We start from the raw sequence: 20,344 nt of genomic DNA on the forward strand, positions 1-20,344 counted from the left end.
ACACACACACACACACACACACACACACACACACATAAATACATGTATTTTTTAAAAGAGGAAAGGAGCCTATGCTCTTGGGACATTTGCTTTGGGGCACACTGGCAGTCTCACTAATAGCAATAATGACAAGAACCAGTCATTGGTGCTGAGGGATTCAATGCCCTTCTGCGCCCACAGCATGGCTGGATTGGGTTGTTGAACTAGGGGATGAGCTGTGAGAGAAAGACCAGAATCACTTCTAGACATCACTTCTGCACTGTTGACTTCCTGCTCATCTTTAGTAGTTGGTTCAAGACACTCAAGGTCTCTTAGTCTAAGCAGGAACCTGTCATGGTCTAAAGTCCCAGCCACTCCACTCCCCTGCCTCACTGCATGACCTGTGATGATACCTACACATTTGAAGAAGATATACAGTGAGTGTTTGGTTCGAAACCCTTTTGCCATGTGGGTATGGCCACACCATTTAATCTCTTCTGGTGGAGACAAAAGATCAGGCGTTAAGTACAACTACAGCTGAGCATGGTGGTAGTCAACGATAATCCAAGGATTTGGGAGGCAGAGGCAGGAGGATCATGAGTTTCAGGCTAGCCTGAGCTACAAGAAACCATCTCTCTCTCTTTTTTTAAATGTATTCATCTCTCATATATTACATCCAGACTGCAGTTTCCCCTCCCTCCTCTCCTCCCAGTCTCTCCTTCCTCTATCCCCCATCCATTCCTCCTCTTCAGAAAAAGGGCAGGCTCCCACGGATATAAACCAAACATGACATATCAAGTTGCAGTAAGAGTAGCCAACTCCCCTCGTATTAAGGTGGGGCAAGGCCTTAGGAGAAACCCAAAGCAGGCTTAGGAATCCCACAAGAAGACCAAGCTATAAAACTGTAACTTATGTGCAAAGGGCCTGGGTCAGTCCCATGCAGGCTGCCTGGTTGTCAGTCCAGTCTCTGTGAGCCCTTTCAGCCCAGGTTAGTTGATTTCTATGAGTTTTCTTGTGGTGTCCTTGACCCCTCTGGCTCCTACACTCCCTCCTCCCCTCTACCATAGGACTCCCCAAGCTCCACCTAATGTTTAGCCGTGAGTCTCTGCATCTGTTTCCATCTGTTGCTCCGGGAAGCCTCTCTGATGACAACTGGGCTAGACATCAATCTATGAGTATAGCAGAATATCAGTATTGTCATTAGGAATCATTTCATTGACTTTTCTTCGCCAGTCATGTTTGGTTCTATGCTAGGTCTCTGGGTTATTCAGCCTCTGGTTCCTGGTCCTCCAGGCAGCTTCAGGGGTGGGCCCCTTCTTATGGCATGGGTCTCGAGCTAGACCAGTCATTGGTTGACCACCCCCACAATTTCTGTGCCACCTTTACCCCTGCACATTTTATAGGCAGGACAGATTGTAGGTTGACGCTTTTGTAGCTGGATTGGTGTCCCAGTCTCTCCACTGGAAGTCTTGCCTGGTTATGGGAGATGGCTGGTTCAAGCTCCATATCTCCCATTACTAGAAGTCTTAGCTCACACTCATACATTCCTGAGGATTTCCATTGCGCTGGATTTCTAGCTCATCCCCGGGATGCCCCTGAATTTGAGTGGTCTCTCCCAGTACTCTCTTTCCAACTTCCCCTCACTTGATCCCTCCAGTTCCAGTCCCCACTCCTTTACCTACCCCATCCCATCCCATCCTATCCTCTCTCAGTATCTATTCTATTTCCCCTTCCCAGGGAGATTCATGCATTCCCTCTAGAGCCCTCCTCGTAACTTAGCCTCTCTGGGTCTGTAGACTGTAGTATATTTATCCTTTACAGCTAATATTCACTTATCAGTGAGTACATACCATGTTTGTCTTTCTGAGTCTGGGTTACCTCATTCAGGATGATTTTTTTTTCTAGTTCCATTCCTTTTGCCTACGACTTTCATGATGTTATTTTTTTAACAGCTGAGTAATAGTCCATTGTATAAATGTAACACATTTTCTATATCCATTCTTCAATTGAGGAACTTCTAGATTATTTCCTGTTATTGTTTCTGGCTATTATTGAAAAAAAGCTGCTATGAACATAGTTGAGCATGTGTTCTTGTGGTAGGATGAAATGTCCTTTGGGTATATGCTCAGGAATGGAATAGCTGGGTCTTAAGGTAGATCGATTCCCAATTTTCTGAAGAACCACCATACTGATTTTCAAAGTGGCTGTACACATTTCCACTCCCATCAGCAATGGAGGAAGGTTCCCTTTGCTCCACATCCTTGAGCTGTCACTTGGAGTTTTGATCTTAGCCATTCTGACAGGTGTAAGATGGACTCTCAGAGTCAGTTTGATTTGCATTTCCCTGATGGCTAACAATGTTGAACATTTCTTGAGGTGTTTCTCAGTCATTTGAAATTCCTCTGTTGAGAGTTCTCTGTTTAGATCTGTTCCCTATATTTTAATTGGACTGTTTGGTTGGTTGCTATCTAGTTTCTTGAGTTCTTTATATATTTGGAAATTAGCCTCTGTTGATGTGAGGTTGGTGAAGATCTTTTCACACTCTGCAGGGTGCTGTTTTGCCTATTGATGGTGTTCTTTGCTTACAGAAACTCCTAAGTTTCATGAGGTCACATTTATTAATTGTTGATCTTAATGCCCCCGCTGTTGGTGTTCTGTTCGGGAAGTTGTTTCCCGAGCCAATGCATTCAAGGCTACTTCCCACTTTCTCTTTTATTGGATTCAGTGTATCTGGTTTTATGGTTGAGGTCTTTGATCCACTTGGACTTGAGTTTTGTACAGGGTGATAGATATAGATCTATTTGCATTCTTCTACCTGCTGACATCCAGTTAGACCAGCACCATTTGTTGAAGATGCTTTCTTCTTCCACTGTATAATTTTGGCTTCTTTGTCAAAAATTAGGTGTCTATTGGTATGTAGATTTACATCTGAGTCTTCGATTCCATTGATCAACTTGTCTGCTTTTATGCCAATACCATGCAGTTTTTATTGCTATTGCTCTGTAGTACAACTTGAAATCAGTGGTGGTGATACCTCCAGAAGTTCCTCTATTATACAGAATTGTTTTATCTATCCTGGGATTTTTGTTTTTTGTTTTTTTTTTTTTTCATATGAAGTTGAGTATCCTTTTTTCAAGGTCTGTAAGGAATTGTGTTGAAATTTTGATGGGGAGTGCATTGAATCTGTGGTTTGCTTTCGGTAGGGTGGCCATTTTTACCATGTTAATCCTACTGATCCATGAGCATGGGAGAGCTTTCTAACTTCTGTTACCTTCTCCAATTTCTTTCTTCAAAAACTTGAAGTTCTTGTCATACAGGTCTCTCCATTGCCTGGTTAGAGTTACACCAAGATTATTTCATATTATTTGTGGCCATTGTGAAGGGTGTTGTTGCCCTAATTTCTTTCTCAGCCTGTTTGTCTTTTGTATATAGGAAGTCTACTGATTTGTTGGTGGTGGTGGTAGTGGTGTCAGTAAATCTTGTATCCAGCCACTTCACTGACGGTGTTTATCAGCTAGGAGTTCTCTGGTAGAATTTTTGAGGTTAATTATGTATACTATCATCTGCAAAAGTGATATTTTGACTTCTTCCTTTCCAATGTGTAGCCCGCTGGTCTCCTTTAGCTGTCTTACTGCTCTAGCGAGAACTTGAGGTGCTATATTAAGTAGATATGGAGAGAGTGAGCAGCCTTGTCTTGTTCCTGATTTTAGTAGAATTGCTTTGAGTTTCTCTCCGTTTAATTCGATGTTGGCTATTGGCTTGCTGTAAATTGCCTTTATTATGTTTAGGTTTGTCCTTTGTAACAACAATTCCTTCAAGACGTTTGTCATGAAGGGATGTTGGATTTTATCAAAGGCCTTTTCAGCATCTAGTAAGACTGTATCTTTTAAAAAATGCATGGGAGCTACAGAGATGATTTACCACCCAACATCTGTCAGTAATTTCAGTAACTCTAGCTTCTGGAGATAAAATACCTTCTTCTGGCCCCCAGAAGCACCCATATGAGTGAGGTACACATGCACACACACACACACACACACGCGCACATAAATAAAAATAAACAGTCTGGGTATAAGGGCACTTGATGTCCTGAGTTCAATCCCTAGGACTCACATAGTGGAGGAATTCCCACAGGAACTCCCACAGGTTGACCTCTGGCCTTCACATGTGTGAGAGACACACTCCAACAGTTGCTACATAAAGTGTCAAGTGATTTTATGAAACACTTTTGGGGAGTAGCTCACTGGTAAAACACTTTTCTGGCATGCTGGGAGATGTTTAGAGGGCTTTTAAAGTCCAGAATAGATAACACGTATGAGATCAGAGGCCTTTATGCACTAACAAAGGCTTGAAAATTTATCTAGAAATAAAGCACGTAGGAAGTGTCATGCAGTGACCAGGCTGTGTTACTCAGGGGTCAAGGTCACGGATCATGAGGAAAGTGGTACAGGAAATTCCGATTAAAGCCACCGCAAGCAGCCAGGCCCAGCATTTCTTGTTCCCTGTTCCAGCTCATTCTTGAACCCTCCCCACTTCTGCCTCAGTTTCCTCTCTTGCTGTGGATGCAGTGGGGAGAAGCTTAGGTGGGTTACAAGTGTTTTCTCCACATTATCTAGCCAGCTGTCTTTAACTGTACATAGGAAATATGCCCAGAATTGGTCTTCAAAGTTCTGAAGTTTTGAATCTATGTAAATGAACCTGCACTGGGTAGTTTCTGTTTGTTTGTTCTTGTTGCTTTGAGAGGGTCTCGTGTACCCTAGGCTGGCCTCAAGCACAATGTGTTACCAAAGTTAGCCTTGAACTTCCAGACCTCCTGTCTCTATTGCTCCAGTACTGAGATTATATGTCTGGCTTTAAATGGGTGGCTTTAAAAAAAATGTTTATTTTGTTTTTACCAGGGGTGTTGGGGGTCGGGGAAATGCTCTCATGCTTATGAGTGCCCACAGAGGCCAGAAGAGGGCATCTAATCCCCTGGAATTGTCAAGTGGATACTAGAAATTGAACTCAGGACCTCTGGAAGAGCAGTCAGTGCTCTTAACCACTGAGCCATCTCTCCAGGATCCCAGGGTGGCTTTTTAAAAGAGTAGTGGGAGCCAATGAGAAAGCGCAGCATGTGAAGGTTCTGCTGCCAAGGCTGAAGACCTGAGTTCGCTTCCCAGAGGCCAAGGGATAAGAGAAGAAAACCGATTCCACAAGCTGGCGCTTGATCTCCACGTATGCACACTCAACACGAACACACTCAACACACACACACGTGCACACAAATAAATTAAAGTGATTTTATGTTAATGACATTACATTTGTGTGTGGAAACAGGTCGTGCATGCCGCACTGCACATGTGGAAATCAGACCATGACCTGCAAGAGTCAGGCCTCTCCTTCCACCATGTGGGCCCCAGAGAGCCTTTACCCACTGAACCATCTTTGTAGCCTGGTAAATGATATTTTAAAGTTTAAAAGTAAGAGGTTGGGGAAAGGGCTCAATGGATAAGGCACCTGCCATGCAATTGTGAAGACCTGAGTTCAGAAGCCATGTAAAGACAGACTTGGTGGCACATATCTATAATCCCACAGTCCTATAGTGAGATGGGAGGCAGAGACAAGAGAAATTCTGGACTCTTGAAGACCAGCCAGCACAGAAGATGTAACAACCTGTCTCAGCCCAGGTGGTAGGTGAGGGCTGACACCTCTGATTCCATACAACCCATACACACACACACACACACACACACACACACACACACACACACACACACAAATTAAGATTTATGTTCATGGACATGCTCACATGCGTGTGCATGCATGCACGGCTGTCTGTAGAGGCCCACAAGAGGGTATCAAATCCTCTGCAGGAGAGGTATAGGAGGATATGAGCTACCAGGATTGGGTGTTGGGAATAGAACTCAGGTCCTCTGGAAGAGCAGGGAGGACTCTTAGCCACTGAGCCATCTCTCTAGTCCCATGAAGATTCTTTTAAAAGAATGTCTGTTGGGCTCTGATGGTTTAGGCAGACAAGCTTCAGGGAACTGTAGACAAGGAAGGTGTTGCCTCAGATAGTGCCTAGAAGACAGGGATTCATGTCCTCCAGGAACCCCCTTGAATGCATCAAAATATTGTTTGCTTAGATGAACTTACCAGAAGCCCACTTCTTCTACAAGGGTGAGTCAGATGTGCATGTCTGTGGGGCTGTAGTGTGTTTTAATAACATAACTGTCCTGATATTGCTGGTCCCAGCCCTGACCTACAGAATCCTTAACTGTGGACTCTTATATGACCCAGTACCAGTGCTTGAGGGGAAAGGAGCTGTCCCCAGACACACAGGCTCTCCTGGGACAGCTGTGATAGACTGTTGTCTGAACCTTGCCCTCAGAGTGCAGGGGATCTGCCACACATCTCAGGTGTGCGACGGTGAGGCTGGCTGCAAGTGGTCAGCCTGGAGAGATGGGGACTGTTGCTATTCTCTGGTTTCTGTGGGCATGCCAGGGACCTGACTTATGGAACCCTGGATCAGGGACTTGAGAACAAGAGACAAAAGTGACCTGTAGCCTTTAGAACTTGAAGCAGTGTGAAAATGGGGGATACTTCATGTAGACCAGCAGAGGCCAGTCCTGCCCTGTGGAAGGCATATCAGCATTAGAAGACTCCTAAGACCTTTCTACCTAGGCAATCTTCTGGTAGCTTATCTGTGCCTAAGGATGACAGGATCTCTGAGGCATGCTATGTCTCAGAGGGCTTCTGCCTTGGCTCACCATCTTTCCCATCAGTCATAGAGGAGGTGGGATGCTAATCACCCAGTTCCAAGTATCCCCAGGCTATATGTGGTGGGCTGTTGAGAGACAGTGTGCTTTAGCCCATCCATTCTCAAGCCTGACTGACCTACTCTTCACTCTAGGTGGAAGAGACACAGACAGAACTCCTGGAGACACTGGACAAAGACGGAAGGATCCTGGAAGTAAGGCCTGAGGAGGCTAGGCAAGGTGAGAATTGGAGAGGCCCCAGGTGGCTCCTCATGAAGGATTCAGAGGGGTGATAGGATTTTCCTTGGGTGTGCCTTTAACATTCTGTCACCATGCTCTGCTTTCCTTTATTTCTATATTTCCACCACACCCATTTTTCTTTCCTTTTAAAAGCATCTCCAGGAAGTCTAACCACCTTAGGTGGGACATACCAGCACACACCTATAATCTCAGCAGCTGGTAAATGGCGGCAGCAGGAGAGTCAGGAATTCAATTACATCCAAAATGGAGGTCAGTTTGAGCTACTCCAAACCATGTCTCAAAAGGGGAGGGGGCCAGATCTAGAAAATTTATACAAATGAAATCACTTTTTTTAAACTACCTTCTGTCCATACAATGATGATGCCTAGAAATTATGGCTAGGATGAGGCTGGGGAGATGGTTCAGTGGGTAAAGTGCATGTGGTACAGTGCAAGGACCCAAGTTCAGATCCCCAGAACCCATGTAAAGAAGGACCAGAGTGTGTGTCTATTCTGCTCTCATATGGTGAGATGGGAGGTGGAGACAGGAGAATCCCCAGAAGCTCACTGGCCAACTAACAGACTGTATGCAATGGCACACAAAGTCAGCATCAGGTTATCCTCTGACTTCTGCATGTGTCTGTGCTCAACACACATACATAATACATACATACATACATACATACATACATACAATACACTCACCATACACACACACAAATATAAAAGAAAATATGTCTAAGATAGTCAAGCATGGCTCGTGGTCATGTAATCCCATTACATACAAGACTAAGGGTAAGAGGACCACTGTTAAGTCTGAGGCCAGTGTGGGCAAATATAGTGAGTTAAAAGCCAACTGAGAGACACAGCAAAAGCTGGTCTTACATTTTATAAAGTAGTAAAGGCTGGAGCGATGGCTCAGCAGTTGAGACTATATCCTGCTCTTCCAGAGGACCTGAGCACCCACATTTGTAAGTTTATAACCACCTATAACTCCAGCTCTGAGGGCTCTCTTCTGGCTTCCACGGTTATTGCAGTTATGTACATAAACCTCCAAATAGACAGACAGACACACACACATATACACACACTAAAAATTGAGGGTTTTTTTTAATTAAACAAGGATTTTTGGTCACAACAGACAGACAGACACACATACACTAAAAATTGGGTTTTTTAATTAAATAAGGATTTTTTTTTTTGGTCACATTAATGTTTTTTAAATAACTTAGAATTGAAATGACCAAGTTCATGTATACTTATTTTTCCAGATTGGTAAAACACACATACAACATTGGTATGTGTGACACTAGTGACATTTAATGCACTTGTAGTCCACTAAATGCATTGTAAATGCAATCATTACTACCACTCAGTGCAAGAACATTCTCCTCACCCCAAAAAGAAACACCCAGCAGTAGTCACTCCTTATCTTCCCTCCAGCCTTTGGCAACTGCTAACCTGTTCTCTGATTTCATGGCATCAGACTCATATAAATGACATTAGACAGCCTAGCTTACTTCACCCAACAAGATGCTTCCGTGTTACTACATACATCTGGACTCCATTTCCTTTTTATGGCTGAGTAATACTCCACTGAATGGATGTACCATACTTGACTTATTCATATGGATATTCAAGCTGTCTTTACCTCCAACCACTGTGAATGGTACCACTAGCCCAAGTATGTACTTCAACAGGTATATCTATTTCACCTCACTTTACAAATAGAAGGGAAATATGGTATTTCTATTCTTGACCTTCAGAGAAACACCCAAACTCTTTTCCATAGCAGCTGTCCTACTTTATGCTTTTTCCAGTAAGGTGTGACAGTCCCAGTAGCTCCCCAGCCTTTTCAATGTGTATCACATGTCTCTTTCTGTCATCACTGTGGTGAGCACAAAGTGGCATTTCATTATGGGTGTTTCCTTGGTTTTCTTGTTCGTTTGCTATTGTTTGAGACATAATCTTACTGTGTAACCCTGGCTGGCCTGGAACTTACTGATTGCCCAGCCTGATTTGCAGTTTGCAATGATCCTCCTGCCTCAGCCTCCTGAGAGTTGGAATTAAAGGCATGTACTAACACACCCATACAGTGTGTTTCTTTTGATACTGAATATCACTAAGCCAACCAGCCTAGCTTCAGCCTCCTAAGTACTGAAGTCACAGGATATGACACTATGCCTGGTTTATTGAACTTTTGATCTGCATTTCCCTAACTACTAACTGGTTGACATATTTTTGTGTACTGTTAGTATTTATATAAATACTTTGGTAAAGTTATATATGTTTTAACAGCATTAAAATTGACCTTGAAAATGAACACACAGAATAATAAATCCAGAATTATTATTTTTTGTTTTTTTTTAAGACAGGGTCTTGCTATGTAGCTCTGGCTACATAGTAACTGGAAACATTTTAGCTAGGACAGAGGACTGAATAAGTCCTGGAAGTCACTCTGTACATCAGGCTAGCTTTGAACTCACAGAGATCCACTTGCCACTGCCTTCTGAGTGCTGGAACTAAAAGCATGAGCCACCATATCTGGCTCCCAATTGCTTCCTTTATAAGCTGTCATGATCATACAGTACTCATGTATAAATTTTATATCTTGTTCTTTAAAATATTTGTGTGTATGTGTGTACAGTACCTTCAGAAGCCAGGAGAGAGCATCAGATTCCCTGCAGTTGGAATTACAGGAGATTATGAGCTGTGCTCACTGAACTCTGGTCCTCTGTAAGAGCAGCGGATGCTCTTGAACCTAAGCATCCCTCTAGCCCTTGTTTGTTTGTTTGTTTGTTTGTTTGTTTTTCCATTTAACACTGTAGCAAGCATGTTACCAAGTATAGCTACAAAAATGAAGGCTACCTATAATCCAGCACTCAGGAAGCTGAAGCAGAAGGATGACAGGGAGATTAAAGCCAGCATGGGCTACAATGTAAGGCCATGCCTGACTTCAAAAAACAAGTTTAGACAATAGCGTATGTGTTTTCATAGATCCTCGAAGTCAAGAAATCTAGATTTGGTCCTTAAAAGTGATCTTTTCCATGAAGATTTGCTTCTCCCTCGGCATTCAATCCTTCTTCCTAGAAACATAGTAACTAGGACAGAGGTCTGAAGGCATTTCAAAACCTTGAAACATTGTAACATTGGTACAGAATGTTTAGCAATAGAATTTGAACCCTCGGAGGACAGCTAAACAGCAAGCTCAGCGTCTTTCCAGTTTCTGTCTAAAATCCACCTTTTCTACCTACATGGGAAAATCTGTGGGCATTGTTTTAACAATATTTAGTACAATAAATATATAGCTGCCAAGTAACCCACTATGAAGCCCAGGAGCATGCCAATTCAATCTTCCTGGTAGTCAGAATTTCTTCCTATTTTTCTGTTTTCTTTCTTTTTTTTTTCATAAAGTGTATTTTATTTATTTATATGTGTGTGTGTGTGTGTGTGTGTGTGTGTGTGTGTGTTTATATGTAGTTGAGTGCATACCACAGCACATGTGGAGGTCAGAGGACAACTTGTGGGAGTCAGTTCTCTCTTCCTACCACATGGGTCTTGGTGATCAGACTCAGACCATCATAGTGACACCTTAACCCAAATAAACAAAGATGTATTTAGTATTTCTGTTGCTGATGGTTGTTATCATTGTTTGAGACAGATCTCACAATGTACCCTTAGCTGGCCTGGAACTTGCTATGTAAACCAGGCTGGCCTCAAACTCCCTGAGAATCTTCTGCCTCAGCCTCCCAAGTGCTGGGATAAAAGATGTATGTTACTACCCAGTTTTGGTTGGTTGGTTGGGTTGTGGTTTGGTTTGGTTTGGTTTGGTTTGGTTTGGTTTGGTTTGGTTTTTTGAGACAAGGTCTCACTCTATAACCTAGGCTAGCTTTGAACTTCTAGTGATCCCCTATGTCTGCCTTCCACCTACTGAGATTACAGGTTTGAGCCACCATATCTGGCTGTAAGCTTTCTCTCCTATGATGCTGCTCTCTATGATCCTGACCTTTGGCTATAGTTAACTCCCTCTTCCCATCACCCCTGTTGTATTTCTCTGCCTGAATTGATTGGCTATTTCTGAATGATCAGTCAGATAAGACTGGGTCCCAATAGGGTCTGTGGGAAAGTAGAGTGGTAAGTCTCATCAGACCTATTGTAGGATGGGCTGATCTCCGGCACTCTGCACTGCCCATCTGCAAAGACCTGGTCTCTTTCCCCTGGATCCTGCCCTTACAGACAACCTGGTGGAGATTTTCTTGGCCCCCATTTCACAGCTGAGGGTGATGAACTTTGAGCCACTTGCTGTCATCTTCTAACAGTCTCTCCGTCTTGAAGCAGAGGAGGCAGAACTTTGGGGATTCCTGCCACAGATACTCTGTCCTTTTTGTGATTTCATGACCCAGCCTCAGCTGTACACCTTTCCCCTGGTCTGCCGCAGCAGGATCCTTGCATCTGAGCTTCAGGGATATAGTGCCCTCCTTCTCTCGTGGGGCTCACTCTCTCCCAGGAGATGTTTCTGTTTCCCGGGGATTTGTTAAGCCCTACAATGTCTCTAACTCTGGTCCTGCTTTCCTTCTGTAGCTGTAATGAAACATTCTCACCAGGAACAGCTTGGGGAGAAAAGGGTTTGTTTGGCTTAAACTTCTAGGTCACACTCCCATCCTTGAGAGAAGTCAGAGCAGGAACTCAAGGCAGGAACCTGGAGACAGGATCTATGGAAGAATGCCAATTGCTAGCCTGCTCACTGGCTCTCACTTAGCACCTGTCCTACCGCAGTGGGCTGAACCCTCCCACATCAATTAGAAGTCAGCGCTCCACAGATAGACCCACAGGCCAGTGTGACCCTGCCGATTCCTCGGTTGAGGTTTCCTCTCCTTAAGTGACTCTGAACTGTATTCAGTTGACAATAAAGTCTAACCAGCACAGCTCATGAGCCAGCGTGGGAAGGAGAAGGATGAAGAAGACGGTTGCTCAGCTCCCAGGTCCTGTGGGCCCCACGTGATCATCAGAACTTTCTATGCTTTAAGAAACTCAATGGAGGCTTTGGGGAAAATGATTTATAGAGCTCTCCTTTCTCCACAGTCCCGCAGACATCGAATGCACAGGAGAAAGATGCTCTTAGTGACTGTGTCCAAGAGGCCAAAGCCTCGTTGCAGGTGAGAGAGGCCTGGCCATTTGGGTGTGGGAGGTGGAGAAATGACAAGGAAGCCATGTGGACCCTCAAAGCAGCCAAAGATGATGCCTAGATTATAGGGGACCGAAGTACTTGTTTTCTATGTGTCCTCGTCCTTTGATGTGGTGACCAGATAGTTGGTTAAGAGGACTTGGCTTGTAATTAAGGTTGGCCTCCTTTCTTATGATGGTTATCTGCTTTGGGTTTTTTTTGGGGGGGGGAGGAGAAGGGGGTATTAATTAATTTCATTATTTTGTCATTTTATGTGTATGTCTTGTCTATATGTATGTCTATGCACTCTTGTATGTCTGGAAAGAACTATAGACAGACAATTGTGAGCCATCATGTGCATGCTGGGAACTGAACTGAACTGAAAGATCCTCTAGAAGAGAAGGTGGTGTTGAACCATATCTCCAACCTATCAGCTTTTTTGTTCACTGTTAACTTGACATAACCTAGAATAGCCTGGGAAGAAAGTCTTAATGAGTGATTGTTTGCACTGAATTGTCCTGTGGGGTATTGTCTCAACTAAGCTAACTGGGAAGATCAACCTGATGTGGGCAACACCCAACCCCAGGGAATTCAGAACTAGGCCAGGGTGGGGAGAGCACACTGAGTACAACCAAGCAAGCAAGCGACCATGTATACATTAATTTCTCTGTTTATTTGTTTGCTTGTTTACCGTGCGTGTGCTGTGACTAGCTGTTTAAAGTTCCTATCTGTGGGAAAGTTGACTTCCCCATAATGATGGACAGTAACCTGGAATTTTAAGCTGAAATGAATCCTCTTGCCCCTAAGTTGCTTTGTGTTGGGATGTTTTATCCCATAGCAACCGAGAGGAAAGTAGAGCACTTACCAAGGACTGTCAGGAGGATCTTGGCGATAGCACAGACTGTAGGAGTTCAGAGAGACTTCCCAGAGGGATGGGGTCTAAGCCTGGAAGATGCTTGGGACGCTTCAGTGAGGAAGCACAGGAAGAAAGTTCTAAGCAGCATCAAGTAACTTGCTCGAAAGCATGGAGGAAGGGGTACAAACAGGTTGCCTAAGGAAGTCCAGGATGCCAGGGATGTAGAAGGACCAGAAGGAGGCAAGCACCATAGAGTGGAACTGAGCCTGGGAACATAGGAAGAGGTTGGACTCTTCGACCAAGGGGATGGCTGAGGATATCTTTGTCAGGGGAAAGGCACGGAGACAGCATGCCCTGAGATTGGGGTAGGGTATGACGCGGAGCCACCGCATAGACAGGTAGAGCTTGACATGACTGGGCTTTGAATGTAGGTTGACATTGGTCTTAAATAACCAGGATATCATCCCAAGAGTCTAGGGATCATTATTAGTTAACTTTTCTCACTACTCTGATCAAATACGTAATGAGAAGCACCTTCAGGAAGGAAGAGTTCATGTTAGCTTATGGTTTGAGTCATTCCATTATGATGGGAAGATGTGGCAGCTGGTCGAGTTGCACCCAGTTAGGAAGCAGAGAGAGACAGACACTGGTGTTTAGCTTGCTTTGTCCACTTTATGATGTGCATGACCCTGGCCCATGGTATGGTGTGACCCAGATTTTTTTTTAAAAAGTGGGGGGGGGGGGTGGGGAGGCTCTTCCCACCTCAGCTAACCTGATCTAGAAACACTCTCAAATGCATGCTCAGAGGTTTGTCTCTTGGTGACTCTAGCTCTTGTAAAGTTATCAATCAGTGTGCCATTAAAAGCTCTACCATGAGAGGTAGTCCTAGAGTGTTTCAAGCCTTAGATGCAATGGATTCAGCCTGCTCTGCAGTGCAGTATATGGTGTAGGCCAGAATCACAATGAAGAACCTTGGCCCTCCCATTTTTTATTGGTATAGTGAGAATCACCTTGACAGGCCAGGCTCTTTGCTATCTCCCTCCTGCTCCCTTCCTCAGAACACCTGTGTAATTCATGTCTCACCACAGGAGGCCACGAAAGCCAAGATGAACAAGGTGGATGGGTCCATCCTTAGCCGACTCTATAAAAACCACATCCAGGTAAGTACAGAACACTGGCAGACCTTTATCCTTGATACTATGGGAAGGTCATGGGCAGGCAACCCTCAAGAGCAAGCCTCAAACCTGACAACTTCCCCTTCACAAGAGCCCAGAAGCATGAGGGTCCTCAATTCACACTGAGAAAGGTAGACAGACTGTGGAGCACACAGCTCTATGGGTCCAGAGAGAACTTGGGGCAACTAGACAACCTGACACAAGACAGCATGTCAGGCTACCAAACTACAGCTGTGCACCCACCAGGCACATGCCTCAAAGAATACCCCTGGATGGAGATCTGAGAAATAAACACAGCATGGCGGTGAAATCACACAAGGCCAATGCAGTGAGCTCCTGGGAGGATGGAGAACAGGGAGGACCCATGTCCCTCCATGCTGATTGATGAGGTCCTTTGGTGACCTTCTCTAGGATTATGGGAGCCCTGGCCCATTCTGGGAGCAAGAGCTGGAGAGTTTGCACCATGTTATTGAGATGAAGAATGAGCGGATTCATGAGCTTGAGAAGCAGCTCCTGCTCCTGGAGATGCTGGTGAGTGCTGGGCCCACCGAGCTCGCTGGTTTCTAGGCTTTTCCAGTTCCAGTTTATCTCACCCCCATCCCTCATCCCACCCCTGACAGCTTGACTCTGCCACTCCTGCAGGAGTCAGGCAGTGACTCTTTGTCACCTGCCTCCTTGGGTCCCCAGGTAACTACGGCAGCACTGGGCCCCAGCAGCCTGGCTCCTCAGGAGGGGTGGCTACTGTCAACCTGCAGGCAGAGGTTAAAAAAGGAGGTGGGGCCCACAGGCCAGACAGATAGGGAGGCTAGCCTTAGTAAAGGTGGAACTGGGGAGCTAAGGCCCTTTGAAGACCCAGAACTGAGGTCTCAAAACCCTGGGGCAGCATCACCCTTGTCAACTTGTGGATTTGGTTTGTTTGGATTTTCATTTGGTTGGTTAGTTGACTGACTGACTGACTGACTGACTGACTGATTGATTTTGTATATGTATGGGTAAATGGGTGTTTTCCATGGCACACATGTAGAGGAAGTCAGATGACAACTTGCAGGAGTGAGTTTTCTCCTTTCTCCCTGCTGGTTGCTGGGATTGAACTTGGGTTGTCCAGCTTGGCAGGAAACATCCTTCGCCCCATTTGCCCCCCAGACACCTTTTTAAAAACCCTTTCTAAAAATACTATTTAAGATTTGTTTTTATTTTGTGTGGGGGGGTGTTTTGCCTACATGTATGTCTGTCCACCACATAAATGTGGGGGCCAGAAAGAGGGTATTGGATCCAATGAACTGGAGTTATAGACAGTTAGGAGCCGGGCGGTGGTGGCGAACGCCTTTAATCCCAGCACTCGGGAGGCAGAGGCAGGCGGATTTCTGAGTTCGAGGCCAGCCTGGTCTACAGAGTGAGTTCCAGAACAGCCAGGGCTCTACAGAGAAACCCTGTCTCGAAAAACTGGGAAAAAAAAAAAAAGAAGGTCCGCTGGTGTTGACCTCTCCTCACATATGCGTATTCATCTGCATAGGCACATGTACAGTATTGGGGTGTCGCAGAAAAGCCTTCAAGCTCTTGTAAGGGCATCTCTACAGAGTGAGTTCCAGGACAGCCAAGGCTACACAGAGAAACCCTGTCTCAAAAAAAAAAAACAACCAAAAACAAAAACAAACAAACAAACAAAAACAGACAGTTATGAGAAGCCATGTGGGTGCTGGAAATGAAACCGAGCTCCTCTGCATGAGTGGCCAGTATCCTTAGCCACTGAGCCATCTCTCCAGGCCTGACTGAGTCATCTTACCAGCACTGGCTTTTTGTTTTTAACATTCTTCAGTAGCAAAAGCCAAGTGGACAGTCCATCTTAACTCTGACCTTGTTTCCAGTTAGCTTCTTGCTCCATAAAGCAAACGGCTAATGTGAAATGAAGCAGTGCCCAGGGTAGAGGTGATGGCACCACTGTGCCACGAGTGAGTGAGCCACTCCATCCCAAGCTCCTTGGTTTGTTACAGAAAGAAAAAAATCTGATCTTAGCACTGAAAAACACCACCCTGCGGCAGGAGGTTGAGGACCTACAATTCCAAACTGGGAACAAGTTGGCCATGTCAAGGTAGCCACCCCCCTTCCTCCCACCCGCATCCTTCTGCCAAAATTTCCAGTTGGGAGGGACCTGGAAGAGCCTGGGGACTGGAATGACAAGTGGCCCCAGGACCTGTCTTGGGAACATGACTCCTCTTTCCTTGGGAGTCAGGAAGCCTGGTTTTTCTACATGAGAAACAGGAAACAGGAAACAATCTACCTAAGCGGGCATGCATGGAACAAATCGGTCCTGAGGCTTTGTAAGTGAGCGCTGATGTCCCGTGTTGAATACGTGACATATTTTCTGGTGAAATCCTCCTCCAGATACCCAATTGCTGGTGAGGAAACCGAAACTCTATGCCACCCCAGGTGACCTAGCTAGGCTGGGAGGCTCAGCCTAGAGCCACCCAGAGCTCCAACCTGTGAGGATTTGACACTTGAACAACAGACAAAATCACCCCTCACATACAGACAAGGAGCTGGGGTTGGGGAAACACCCTGGAGAGAGAGAGAGATGATGACCCCCTGCCTCAGGAAGTCTTCCTGGGAAAAACAGGTTGGTTCAAGTAATAGCTGTTCCACCAGGCAACCCTTGTTCTGTCTGTCCCACAGGCAGCTCCGGAAAGACCTACTTCAGGACCTCGAAAAGGAGACACAGAACGGCCACTGCTGCAGCAGACGAAGGAGTCACTGAACCACCTGAGTCCTTAAGGCCAGCACCTCCTCCATCTTAACTTGTCCTTTGCTGCACCTCAAAGGCCTCTGCCCTCAGTGTAAAAGGCGCAGAGCCTGGGCCCTCCGTGGTTCCCAGACTCACCACTCCCTCCAAAGACTGTGGAGAAGAGAACGAGAGCCACTCATTCTTCTCCCAGGATGGACGAGGTGGGGGGGGGGGGGCTTCTCTAAAGCTGACGGGGAAGACTGGGCCACCAGGACCACCCCGAGAAGTGCCTTTCCTTAGTTGGGGCAGGGAACAAGCAGGTAGTTATCTTCCTCCCTTTGCTCCGTCCTCATGAGGACAGTCAAGATTTCTCCCATGGCAGCCGGAGCCATTTGCACCGTGTGACAAAGAGGGGACAACCCAATCCCAGATCATCAGTTTTGCTGACAATTCGCCAACCCATCGAACTCTTAATTCCACGCCCGTGACTCTGACTCAGAGAAAAACTATAAAAGTCAAAATCCAAGAAAAAGGAACACACTGTTGTTTTTACTGAGTGGGGTCTCCACATGTAGCCTAACCTTGGACTCAAAGTCACCCTGCCTCAGCCTCCTGAGTGCCGGCAACATGGGCGTGTGCTACCACATCCAGCCGGATAAAGGGTTGGATCTGCTGTAGAGCTAAATAATGTTACTATTTGTAAGCATATTTATCTAAGTTCTCAATGTGAAAATTAAAATTGTTTTTATTAAAATAAAACTCTATTTTCATGTTCTTTTCAGTGAGGGTATATTTCATTCTCCGTTTGTCTTGGTTACTTTCCTGTTGCTGTAATAAAACACTCTGCTGAAAGCAGCGTAAGGGAGGAGGGGCTTATTTCAGCTTAGGGTTCTCAAGGGATAGAGTTCGTCATGGTGGCAGGAACGTGAGGCCTCACAGTCACGTGACATCAGCAATCAGGAAGCTGAGGGCAAGGCTATTAAGCCTCAAGGCCCATCCCCATCGATGTACTTACTCTAGCAATAAAGTGGCCTAGAGGTTCCAAAACTTTCTCAAACAGCGCCACCACCTGGGGACAATGAGTTTAACACATGTGAATCTATAAGAGGTGTCCTATTTAAACTACATTTGTCAGAACACACTAATCCTCTTCTGTGGTATGTTCTTAGAAAGTATGTCTTACAGTTTCTTCAGCATAGGGTAGTGGTTCTCAACATGTGGATTGAGACTCCCTTGGGGGGGGTCACATATCAGATATCCTGCATATCAGATATTTATATTATAATTCATAACTGTAGCAAAATTGCAGTTATGAAGTAGCAACAAAATGATTTTATGGTTGGAGGTCACCACAGCATGATGAACTGAGTTAAAGGGTCACAGTGTTAGGAGGGTTGAGAACCACTGGTGTAAGGTATTTAGGTAGTTTTATGTTCTGGGCATCCCCTAAAAGAATTCTAATTGAAATATCTTGTGTAGCCATCTTTGAACAAATTATTTTTTTATACTGAATTTGTCAAAAGAGTCACCTCTAATGGGCTACAGAAGGGGTCTTACACACTTTTTTTTAAAAAAGGTTTGTTTTTATTTATGTTCATGTGTGTGTGCCTCTATGTGAGAGCGTGCCATGTGTGTGCAGGTGCCTGCAGAAGCCAGAACTAGGTGTCAGATCCCCTGGAGCTGTGCAGTCAAGAATGGTGAGTCACCTGATATGGGTGATGGGAACTAAACTCAGGTCTTTCAAAAGAGCAGTAGATGTTCTTAATTCTGTCTGTCTGTCTGTCTGTCTGTCTGTCTCTCTCTCTCTCTCTCTCTCTCTCTCTCTCTCTCTCTCTCTCTCGTGTGTGTGTGTGTGTGTGTGTGTGTGTGTGTGTGTGTGTGTGTGTGTAGGTGTACGAAATGCATGTGGAGACTACCCCTGGAAACAGCAGGCTACGAGCAAAGAGGTAGCCCTGCCATGGAAAGAAAGAGGCTTTGTAGAAAAAGCCAACCAAAGTCTCTAGTCCTGACTTCTCCAGGACAGCAAGGAAAGTCCCTTTCTGGGCCCCCTGCCATCCAAAGTGGAGTCTTTCAGAGTCCTACTCAGAAAAGAAACAGGGATATAGCCAGGAAAGGAGAGATTGGGAGGGAGCACTGGGGTCACAGAAGGGTCACAGGGAGGGGTTAGGACAAAAATAAGTGAGTGTAGCTGTGGGAGGAGGTGAGATTTGTGCGGCTGTCACAATTTCTCTGCAGAATTTTAAAGTTTACTTTAGTTTAAATTTTAAAGTTACTCTGGATTTTTTGGGTTTTTTTTGTTTGTTTGTTTTTTGGGGTTTTTTGTTTTGTTTTTTTGGTTTTTTGGGTTTTTTTTTTTTTTTTTTTTTTGTTGTTGGTTTGCCTGCGGTGCGTTCTTGATGGTTGTGAACTAATAAAGCATGAGTGCTGGGACTTGAACTTGGGTCCTCTGGAAGAGCAGCTAGTGCACTTAACTGCTGAGTCATCTTTCCAGCCCCTCTGCATAATTTTTTGAGGAAAAAAAAAAGCCTTGAAATTTGTTGTTTTGTTGAGGCAGGACCCCATTCAGTCCAAGCTGGCCTCAAACTCATTATGTAATTCCGACTAACCTTCAATGCCTGATCCTCTGCCTTGGTCTCCTTTCAGATGCCCAGAGTCCAGAAGAAGACATTGGATTGCCTGAAGCTGGAGCTATAGGTGGTTGTGAGTTTCCCAACATGGGTGTTGGGAATAGAACCCTTGTGACAAAGCTAGAAACACATTTAACTTCTGAGCCATCTCTCCAATCCTCCTAACCCTTTTTTTTTTTTTTTTTTTTTTTTTTTTTTTTTTTTTTGATACAGAGTCTCACTATGGATGACCTGAAACTTGCTCTTTAGACCAGGCTGACATCAAACTCATAAAGATCTGCCTGCCCCTGCCTCCTGAGTGCTGAGATTAAAGGCATGACCATCCCTAACGAATGTTTTAAATGAAGGAAAATAGTATTTGGTAGCAAGTGATCTGAAATCTGCGTTCCGGTGTCCATAAATGACATCTTGGAGCTCACCCACTAGTACTGTCTGTGGTTGTGTTTGCTCTACGGCAGAAGCTTGGCTCACCCAGCCTAAGAGAGTGACCACCTAACTTCATTCAGAAAAAGACAACTGACACTTGACCTTTGCTTTCAAAGTTCAAGTCTTTTGAAGTCTTTTCACTTAAATGACATAGAACCTTCTCGAAGAGCAAACCCTACATGGGGTGGGGGGGTGGGGGGTGGGGTGGGGAAACAATCACAGGAAAAGCTTAAATACCTAAGACTGGGATGTAGTGCTTGCCTTGCATACACAAAGCCATGGGTTCAATCCCCAACACCACATAAACCCAGTGAGAGAGACAAAACTATAGTCTCAAGCACTACGAAGGTGGAGGCAGGGGGATCAGAAGTTCAAGCTCATCATTGATGACATAATGAGTGTGAGGCCAGCCTGGGCTACAT

General features: G+C 45.0%; 1 protein-coding gene across 4 annotated transcripts in view; it reads left to right on the top strand.

The window, feature by feature from the left end:
- Positions 1-20,079, top strand: part of Ccdc69 (coiled-coil domain containing 69) — a 31,422-nt gene extending 11,343 nt beyond the window's left edge. The window contains exons 2-9 of one of the 4 annotated variants that reach the window (XM_076936819.1): positions 5,296-5,413; positions 6,872-6,956; positions 12,038-12,111; positions 14,064-14,135; positions 14,562-14,681; positions 18,509-18,566; positions 19,513-19,569; positions 19,710-20,079. In XM_076936819.1, coding sequence (XP_076792934.1) covers positions 5,303-5,413; positions 6,872-6,956; positions 12,038-12,111; positions 14,064-14,135; positions 14,562-14,681; positions 18,509-18,566; positions 19,513-19,569; positions 19,710-19,711 — 579 coding nt within the window. In that variant the 5' untranslated portion in view covers positions 5,296-5,302 and the 3' untranslated portion in view covers positions 19,712-20,079. Of the gene's footprint in view, positions 1-5,295; positions 5,414-6,871; positions 6,957-12,037; positions 12,112-14,063; positions 14,136-14,561; positions 14,682-16,141; positions 16,240-16,820; positions 17,651-18,508; positions 18,567-19,512; positions 19,570-19,709 lie in introns of those variants that run through there. The other 3 variants (XM_076936818.1, XM_076936820.1, XM_034506943.2) reach the window with 3 other exon arrangements.
- Positions 20,080-20,344: the final 265 nt, after the last annotated feature.

The sequence above is a fragment of the Arvicanthis niloticus genome, chromosome 6 (genome assembly GCF_011762505.2).
Source record: "Arvicanthis niloticus isolate mArvNil1 chromosome 6, mArvNil1.pat.X, whole genome shotgun sequence".
Taxonomy (NCBI): domain Eukaryota; kingdom Metazoa; phylum Chordata; class Mammalia; order Rodentia; family Muridae; genus Arvicanthis; species Arvicanthis niloticus.